This window comes from Chenopodium album, chromosome 3 (assembly GCF_948465745.1).
Source record: "Chenopodium album chromosome 3, dcCheAlbu1.1, whole genome shotgun sequence".
Lineage (NCBI taxonomy): Eukaryota > Viridiplantae > Streptophyta > Magnoliopsida > Caryophyllales > Amaranthaceae > Chenopodium > Chenopodium album.
The window spans coordinates 74,664,078-74,674,138 of record NC_137836.1 but is presented as its reverse complement, the minus strand read 5'-3'; the positions used below and the strand labels follow the sequence as shown (position 1 = coordinate 74,674,138).

Sequence of the window (10,061 nt, the reverse complement as noted above, 5' to 3'; positions counted from 1 at the left end):
AGGGAAACAGTTGAGTTTAACACTACAAGAAAATAGTCAAATAGCGACGGACACTCTATTCCGTCGGAAAAGTCAAAATTTCCAACGTATTTTTATTCCGTCGGATATTTCCGACGAAGTCAATAATTCCGTCGGAAATTTCCGACGGAATATAAATCCGTCGAAATATTTGTGCTTTCCGACGAATTTTTCCGTCGGAACTAACATTTTCAGACGGAATATAATTTTTTTTTTAAAAAAAAAAGACTCTTAAGAAAACCCTAAATCCTACTCGCTCTTCCGCCCCTTCTCCCTTTGTCTTTCCTCTTTCCCCTTCTCTCTCCTTTTTCCTCTCCTTCTCTATTCGTTCTCTGCTCTCTCCTCTCTCCTCTTTCAACTTCTGCTATCTCCTCTTCTTTCTTCTTCTCTTTCCTTCTCTTTCCTCTTTGTTCTCCATCCCCATTCTCCTTCTCCTCTTCGTTCTCCTTCCCCCTTCTTTATCCTCTTCTTTCCCCTCTTTATCTCCCACCACCACCGCCAACTCTAACCAACGTCGCACCACCAGCACCAACATCAACAACAACACCAACATCGACTACGAATCAACAACAATTTCCTCCAATTTCGCCCCTTTCTCTCTCCTCATGAAGAAAACAAAGGTTTTCAGGCCAAATTCGACCATGAAAACTCTAGATCTAGAGTTTTTGTGGTCGAATTTGGCCTCCTAAACCCAATTTCAAGGTTTTATTACGTCGAATTAAGGTATGTGTAATTTTTGTTTGATTTTTTTTTTGTTTTATCAGATTTTTTTTGAATTTTGGTGTTCGAATTTTGGGGGTTGGGTCAGGATTCTATTTTTTTTTTTTAATTTTTGGGTTGTGGTTGGCTTGTTTTGGTGGCGGTAGTGGTGGTTTTAGGTGGGTGGTTGATTGTAGTTCGCCGGAAGTGGTGGTTTTAGGTGGGTTTCGGCGGCAGTGGTAGTTTTAGGTGGGTGGTGGTTAGGGTTGTAGATCTGGGTTTATTTGGGTGGTAAATTTGTATTTGGGTGGGTTAGGGTTAGGTGGGTAGGGGTTTTGGTGGTTGGGTAGTGGGTGGTGGTGCAGGCTGGTGGTGCGATTTAGGTGGGTGGTGGTGGAGGGTGGGAGGCGTTTTTTTTTTGTTTTTTTAAAAGCATTTTCCGACGGAATTTCCGTCGAAGATTTCCGGCGGAATACAGTCCGTCGGAAATTTCTGACGGATTTCCCAAACCTGGAATTCACTTCCGGTGGACAGAATTCCGTCGGAAAAGGCCCTTTTTTCGACAACATGTATTGCGACAACCAGTTCCGACGAAATTCCGTTGGAAACCAATTTTCCGACGGAAAACAAGGTGTTTCCGACGGAAATTTTCCGTCGTAATTTGCCTGTTTTCTAGTAGTGTAAATTCTATCTTTATGAAAAAGATTTTATTTTATTTATTTTCGAAAATTAGTTAAACAAATAAATTTTGTTTTGTTTTCCAAAACTTGCGGCATACTCTCCATGATCTTTCTAAAGTCATGGTCTTGCATATTGAGGAGTTCGTGTTCCTTGAATTTAGGACATGATCTTCTTAGTGGGTTGACTGTTGGAGTAGTGGTGTTATGGATTTGCCGCACAAAGAAGTTTTCCCTAAACGATTTTTGGTCTATAAATAGTTATTGATTTCAGTTGGAAAAACTTACCCTTGCTCAAATAGATTTCAATAATCTTTGTTTTCTTTAATCGAGTCAAGAGTCAATTCCACACTAGAAAATTAAAGTGTTCTAATGTTCTTATACTAGAGTTATTCTTTCGAGTTGTATTTTAGGGAATTGGGAAGTTTGAGTAAACTTTTGTTTGTGATAAAGAGAAGTGAGAAAGAGAAAAGAAAGAAAAGAGAGTTAGAGAAAGAGAAGAGAAGAGTAACAAGTTGGGTGACTTGTTCCTCGGGGCTTTGAGTTCGTTAAGGAACTTGAAGTTAGAGTCTTTAGTTTGAATAGGTCCATTTGTCCTATTTTAGTGAAGATTCTTTTCCCAAAATCCCAAGTGGTTGTGGTTTTGCTCCTTGTTTAGGGCCAAGGAGTTTTCCACGTAAAATCTCTCTTGCACTTTCAGACCCTTTAGCTTACTTAGTTTTATTTCCGTAAAAAGATTGACTAAACTGTTATACTACAATTCAAACCCCCCTTCTTGTAGTATTCATCGAAACAACAAACACATGAGAATAGCTAGACCTAGGGCCCTGTTCTTTTGAGCTTCTAGGCAGAGTAGAGCAGGGGTCAGCAGAGCAGGGCAGATTAAATTTCAGCAGAGTAGAGCAGATTTCAGGATAGCAGAGCAGAGAAGATTTCAACATTATTATTATTATTATTATTATTATTATTATTATTATTATTATTATTATTATTATTATTATTATTATTATTATTATTATCACCCAAAACCCCCTTTCACTTTATATATTACTATAGATTATTATTGATAATTATTATTATTAATTATTATTATGATTTATAAATATTAATTATTATTATGATTAATAAATATTAATTATTATTATGATTAATAAATATTAATTATTATTAATATTAATAATTATTATTAATATTAATAATTATTATAATTATTCAAAATAATAAATTATTATCATCAATACAATATTAATTATTATTGTTGTTATTATTAATTATTATTTGAAAATAGAGCAGAGCTAAGCCGAGCAGAGCAGAGCGTATTTCTTTTGAGCAGAGCAGAACAAATTTGATTTGAGCAGAGCAGCTCTAATGAACGGGGCCCCCGCCAACTAATCCCTCCGTCTCTAAATTACATTCCTGGATCCTATTATGGGTATTCCAAAATTACATTCCTCCTTTCCATTTTTAGTAATTTTTTTTTTCCAAATATCCCAAATCAACTCTCTTTTTCTGTTGTATATTTACTGTTTTCCCACTTTTTACTATCCTAATCTCACTCTTATTTTCTCTCCCCATCGTTTTTCTCAAATTTGTACTTTCCATAACTAACCTAATGAATATGATTGGTTCTTAATTTTCAATTAGAAGCATGTTGTCCTTTTTTTTTTTTTTTTTTTTGCAAAGGATTGATGACATGGCATCATTAATTAATCTATCTTTGTTTTACTCAAAGACATCATTTAATATAATGTTTTGTATTTTCCATTGAAATATTTCGTTATTGTTATTTGTCTTATTCTTTATTTCCTCCTTAATTCCCGTGTAATTTTACAAACACGAATGTAATTTAGGGACGGAGGGAGTACGGAGTATGTTCATTTTGTGACATTATGGGCATGATCTCATTGACTGAAATGAGCTGAACTGAACTGAACTTTTTAGAACTGAACTGAACTTTTTAGAACTGAACTGAACTGGTTAATTAGTGATTTTTAACTATGGATTAACGATCTTTAATTATTTATTATTATAGATATGTGTATATACAAATATACATATTAAAATATTTAAGATAAATATACTATGTGATTAAAATATTTATGAAAAATATATTAAAAACATGGAACCCCAAAACATTTTAAAAACATATACGAAGTATTATATAATTTGAAAAAATAAAATATTAAAATGACAAAAAAAAAAAAAACACAAAGCACTTTTTTAAAAATTCTCAAAATGGAAAAAAAAAAAAAAAAAAAAAAAAAAAAAAAAAAGAGTTGGGCCGGTCTTATTTAAAAACTAACTTGATCCTATTTTTACTCCTAGCTTGTCAATAATGAAATATGGTATAATAGTCATTAAGTGAAATATGGTATAACTATATAATTATTATTATTATTATTATTATTATTATTATTATTATTATTATTATTATTATTATTATTATTATTATTATTATTATTATTATTATTATTATTATTATTATTATTATTATTATTATTATTATTATTATTATTATTATTATTATTATTATTATTATTATTATTATTATTATTATTATTATTATTATTATTATTATATCTCAAAAACAAAAGTCATACAACCTACAATAAATTAGTGGGAAGGCGAGATACAATCTGGGCCCCCACTCCTCTAGCTATAACAAATCCTACCCTAGTGAAGATATGAGCTGCAGCACGAGCCCCAATGTCTTGCGTCGTCGAGAACCTCTGAATCCGCTTCAGTAACGCAACAGCCTCCTTCTCTAATTCCCCAAGCGAAGAAAAGGAGAAGGGAATGAAACCATATCCAATCGCCTAACATCGAGCTTCATACTTATCCCGCTTCCGATGAGCAGCATCAGCCACAACCCGCCCAGGAATAAAGTCAGATAGCCCTGACTGTGTCAAAGGAGAAGACCCTGTCAAATCAACACAGACATCGCGACCACGATCCCATGAATAAAGTAACACATCTGAGGTCTGAGGGCCTCGTCGTTCCCTCCAGCCAACCCAATGTCAACCTCCTTTCTCGCTGAAATCCCAAAACGATAGCAAACATCAACAAGGATCGAATCCAATCAATTTACAAAAAATTGGTAGGGAGCCGAGATACAATCTGGGCCCCCACCCCTCTAGCTATAGCGAACCCGATCCTATTGAAGATGTGAGCAGCTGCACGAGCACCAATATCCTGTGTCTTAGCGAACGCTTGTACCCGCTTCAGCAACGCAATAGCATCCTTATCTAATTCCCCTAACGAAGAAAAGGAGAAAGGAAGAAAACCATAGCCAATAGCCCTGCAATGTGCCCCATATTTGTCCCGCTTTCGTTGAGCCGCTGACGACACAACACGACGAGGAACGAAATCAGACAACCCCGATTTCGTCAAAGGTGAAGACCCCGTCAAATCAACACATACATCAAGGCCTCTATCCCAGGAATAAAGCAGCACATCTGCTGGTCGTAGAGCTCCGTCGTCCCCTCCAGACAATCCAACGTTAACCTCCTTTCGAGCAGAAATCCCATACCGAAAACAAATATCAACAGGGTGTCACGAACAACGTTGTTGTGCCGATGTTTAATACCCACCATCCCAGCACAAGACACTGCATGATCCCCATAAATATCCCCATCAAAAACCCTTGAGCAAGCAGAACACGGTGTTGAAACGGAGAACAAAGGAACACCCAGTCGGTAACAAAGAACACTACGGTAAGTCTTACCATTCATAGTCTGACCCAAACCCGATATCGGGACCGTTCGCAACCAGGCCGAACAGTGATCCCCCTGATTGTTATTATTGTCATTGTTGTAATATGCTTAAAAGTATGAATTTTGGCTTTATATTATTAGCAGTATTATTAGACATAAACTGAACGGAACTTATTAGAGCTAAGTTGAACTAAACTGAAAATAATTTGATAGAACATACCCTATATTTAGTAAATTAACCTAGACAAGGTCCAAGTCCATATTTATTATGCCGTGCTTAAATACAACCCATCATTTAAAACTGACCACTACAAATCTACAATATCATAATTTTTGCAATAATTATGCCCACTCCCTACCGTAGTATCGTTGCGGAGTTATCATGTCATATCGTGTCATGCTTCGAACAGGCTAGCCGAATTTGCAATCGCAAGGACTTTCTCATTTCTCAAGTGACTCTATCCATCGAACTCCCTAAAATTTTCAAAACATAAAAATCCAATGGCAATACAGTCAGTTACAGGACCCACCTTCCCCTTCCCGCCGGCACCCAACCACCACCGTCCAACACCTTCAACAACAGCAACACCCCTTCGCTCCAAACCCACCACTTCAACAGACCCAGATTTCTCTGACCACCTTCCTTCTTCTTCAACCTCCATTAAAACTGACAAAACCCAGAAAAAATGGTGGTTTCCTGATACCAAAGAGAAGGAGAGAGAAGCAAAAGAGAGAAAAGAAGAAATCAACAGAAAAATTGCATCCCAAAAAGCCATTTCTGTGATTCTTAGAAGGGAAGCTACTAAAGCTGTTATTGAGAAGAAGAAAGGGATTAGTTCTAAAAGGCTGTTACCTAGGACTGTTCTTGAAGCTCTTCATGAACGTATTAAAGCTCTTCGTTGGGAGTCTGCCCTCAAGGTTTAATTTTCAGTTTTGATGATTTTTTGAATTATATGGTTTGCTTTAATTGTTGTATTTGTTGATAAATTTTGATTTTTGGGTGTTATTGTGAATTGATTTTTGGGGTTTATTTGTTTCTTTAATTGAATTTTGGAGTTGGGTTTTTTGTTATAATTTTTGTGATTGAAGGTTTGAATTAGCAGGTTTACTGTTTGTGAAGGAATGTGGGGTTTGTTCAAGTGCTTTTTTTTTTTTTTTTTTTGAGACAAAGTGCTTGTTCTGTATTGTGTATTAATGTGGTATATTAGCTAGATGAGTATGTGTTGGAACAGCATTGATCCGTCCCGAAATTGGAGCAATTAAGAGCAGGAGCTAAATGGGAATGTTGTCTAATTCTTAGTCCATTAGAGTGAAATCGAATGGAATGGACTGTTTTCAATCCTTTAGTTTCATTAGATGTTGGATCCTTGTAAGGTAGAAGTCGATCAGTTGTTATCGAAAATTATGTAGGAAAAGGTTTTGTTAGGAGAGATTTCATAAGTGGTGATTTGGGAGTGTTCAGATAAAGAATAAGTTTCAGGCCAACTAGCATTTTGAGCAAGTTAGTATGCTAATTTAGGCGTAGATTGAGAGACATAATCAATTAGAACATTTGTTTGGCATCATATTTTGTTTTTAATTTTTTGATTTTTTGCAAACTAAAAACCAAAATCATGTAACAAGAAAAAAATGTTTCCACTTTTCAGTTGTTAGTTAATTATCATAATTTTAATATTTGTGGAACAGAGGAAGTATATATTATCAAGACTGATACTAAAGTTTTGTGAGTCTATTTTGACCAAAGCCCCAAACTCATAGTTATTCCTTTTATGGTGCACTCTTTAGATGGATTACAACATTACGTTAGAGTTTTCATATATTAATAGCTTTATGGATACCCATTTGTGGTTTGAGAGACATATGCAGTGGCATATGATATGAGGAAGGCAGAGAGATTCCAGTTAGTAACTATATTGAGGCTGTAGCTCATATACTCTCGCTTAGACCTTTTGAACTGCAAATCTGCTACAGAGCTACTTGTTAATCACTGTAGTTTGTGCTGGTCATGTGTGCTATATATTGGACTTTATTGTGCATGTCATTCAAGGATGAACTGAGGCTAACCTCCGTCATAATGAGGCAACGGTCTTTAATTCTAGAAGCTGGTGTGATATATTCTCATTATCAAACGGCTAGTTTATTATAGCATGTCCTTTATAGAACATGAAGCAATTCTTACTATGAGCATAAGATATTTTAAGTGCACAGATTTCATTGACCCAGAATTTTTTTTCATTCAAATCTGCTTAATCATGAGGCTGCAGTACATTTTTTAAATAGCGGGTGCACACAATATTTTTTGTCCTCATCAGTACAACCTGATAATCATTTTCTGCTGTTCTACTGGTCTGTGCCTTGGACTCAGATTTAATTCAGGGATCTTTTAACAAACTAGATTTGTAAGCCCTGTAATGTAAATACTGTAATTACCAAACATAAAGATGCTGAAAAAAAATAACCTTGAAATTTTATTTCTTGTTTTATAGAAGTTGATACAAAAGGATAGGCTTTCTCTAAAACATCTCCAGGTGATATAATGCAGGTGTTTGAACTAATGCGCGAGCAGTTGTGGTATAGACCCAACTCTGGTATATACATCAAGCTTATTGTCATGCTTGGAAAATGTAAGCAGCCTCAAAAAGCTTATGAATTGTTTCAGACTATGGTTGATGAAGGCTGCATTATAGATCATGAAGCATGCACTGCTCTCATGTCAGCCTACAGCAGGAGCTGTCAGTTTGATGAAGCCTTCTCGCTGCTTGAGCATATGAAGAACAGTACTAATTGTAGACCTGATGTTTATACGTACTCAATCCTCATAAAGTCGTGCCTCCAAGTCTTTGCCTTTGATAAAGTTCATATGCTGCTTTCTGATATGGTATCGCAGGGAATCCCGCCCAACACAGTCACATATAATACCCTGATTGATGCTTATGGAAAATCAGGAAAGTATGTGGATTCTATCTCTTCTCTTTACTTTCTATTTGAATAAGTCAATAAGTTGAGAGTTTTTTGTGTTTGGGCTATCTATTAATTCATGTTATTTGATCATTACCTGTTGCAATAGTTGCATGCTTGTATCTGTTTTCCAGATCAATTTATGTCTGCATAAATGCACCTATGGTGTTTACCCCAACTGATTTTGGTACTAAGGCTTTGTTGTTGTTGTAAATGCATCTATGGTGTTTGCCCCTTGAACCAGGTTTTGGCTGTCTTGGTCTGCTCCTTGCCTTGCCCTAATTTTGTTGTAATCAATGAAAACATATGAATTTTTTCACCGACACACACACACACACACACAAAATAAAAAAGTAAGCTTTTGTTCGACTGTGTAGAAAATGGGAAACTTTTTTTATCCATCCAAAATTAAGTGTTTGCGAACTGAACTCTGAGCTAGTCTTAGAGTACTTCATTTGCTCTGGTTTTGCTATGTGATAAGTTCTTATGAAAATTGTTATGTGTGATAAGTTCTTATGAAAATTGTTATGTGTGATAACTTCTTATGAAAATATGCATGTTTTCCTCTTGATTTAAAATTGGAAATTGTACATTGTTTTATTAATGCAATTCTTTGTGAATTTACACAAAATTGACCCCACCTTCAAGCAACCTTTTGTAATTCTTTGTTTTTCTTTTTTTTTTTTCCCCTTTTTGGAACCAGATGGGTGTGACATTTGTGATGATGGACAGAGAATTCATTTACTTTCTCCTATTTCATAAAAGGTTTGCAGAAATGGAATCAGTACTAGCAGAAATGCTTACTAATCGGAATTGTGAACCTGATGTATGGACCATGAATTCTACACTCAGAGCTTTTGGCAACAGCGGACAAATTGAGATGATGGAGAAATGTTATGAGAAGTTCCAGGGTGCTGGAATTGAACCCAATATCAGAACATTCAACATACTCTTAGATTCATATGGAAAAGTTGGACATTATACAAAGATGAGTGCTGTTATGGAATATATGCAGAAATATCACTACTCCTGGACAATTGTGACCTACAATGTAGTAATAGATGCATTTGGAAAGGCTGGGAAATTAAAGCAGATGGAATTTTTGTTTAGGCTGATGCAATCAGAAAGGGTTAAGCCAAATTGTGTCACATTTTGCTCACTTGTGAGGGCTTACGGTGAAGCTGGAAGTGCTGACAAAATTGGTACTGTGTTGCGGATTATTGAGAACACGGATGTAACTTTGGATACCGTGTTCTTTAACTGTCTGGTTGATGCATATGGGAGGATGGAACGATTTGCTGAGATGAAGGAGGTTCTTGAGATGATGAAGAAGAAGGGATGTAAACCTGATAGTGTTACTTATAGAACCATGATTAAAGCTTATAACATTGCTGGCATGACAAGTCTAGCAAAGGAGTTGAGAGATTTTGTTAGATCTTCAGAGAAATCTTTGAGATTGAAGGACCAACATTAATGTACGAATTTTTTTTGTATTTTTTTTGGTTGGAAAATTAAAATTAGGTTGAAAGTTATAGTGTAGAAAACTAGACCTTGTAATTATTTCGGTAATTCGGTATACCCCCTCTATCCCTATTTAGTTGATGAACTTTGACTTTTAGCACAACTTTGACCCTTTTTTTTTTTTTTTTTGGTTTTTATATAAAACACATATTGGAATACTGATTTTTTATTTTTAGGATAAAATGTAAAATCATTTTTTGTCCAATTATTTTTTATAATATCCTCACTCGTAATCCATAGACTGTCACTATTAAGTTTATAGTAAATGCATGTACCAAGTTTCCCAAATATATATATATATATATATATATTTTGGTGCATGTACAAACTAGGGGATGGTCTCCCCAAAACTATTGATTTTGGATTAGATACATACACCACGAATTTGGATATAAACTAGTCCATATATATAAACTAGTCCATATACATATTGTCAATATGTCTTGTGTATGGCTTGTCACACCATGTAAAACAA

General features: G+C 35.2%; 1 protein-coding gene across 1 annotated transcript; it reads left to right on the top strand.

The window, feature by feature from the left end:
• The first annotated feature begins 5,543 nt into the window (after positions 1-5,543).
• Positions 5,544-9,734, top strand: LOC145624204 (pentatricopeptide repeat-containing protein At5g48730, chloroplastic-like). The gene is made up of 3 exons (XM_081677201.1): positions 5,544-6,025; positions 7,650-8,056; positions 8,831-9,734. Exons 1-3 carry the CDS (start codon positions 5,609-5,611, stop codon positions 9,537-9,539), a joined length of 1,533 nt encoding a protein of 510 aa, XP_081533327.1. The 5' UTR covers positions 5,544-5,608; the 3' UTR covers positions 9,540-9,734.
• The last annotated feature ends 327 nt before the right edge of the window (positions 9,735-10,061 follow it).

Coding starts and splice junctions, on each gene's coding strand:
- LOC145624204 (XM_081677201.1), top strand. CDS start 5,609: ATGGCAATACAGTCAGTTACAGGACCCACCTTCCCCTTCCCGCCGGCA. Junction 6,026..7,649: donor GTTGGGAGTCTGCCCTCAAG/GTTTAATTTTCA, acceptor GATATAATGCAG/GTGTTTGAACTAATGCGCGA. Junction 8,057..8,830: donor GCTTATGGAAAATCAGGAAA/GTATGTGGATTC, acceptor ATTTCATAAAAG/GTTTGCAGAAATGGAATCAG.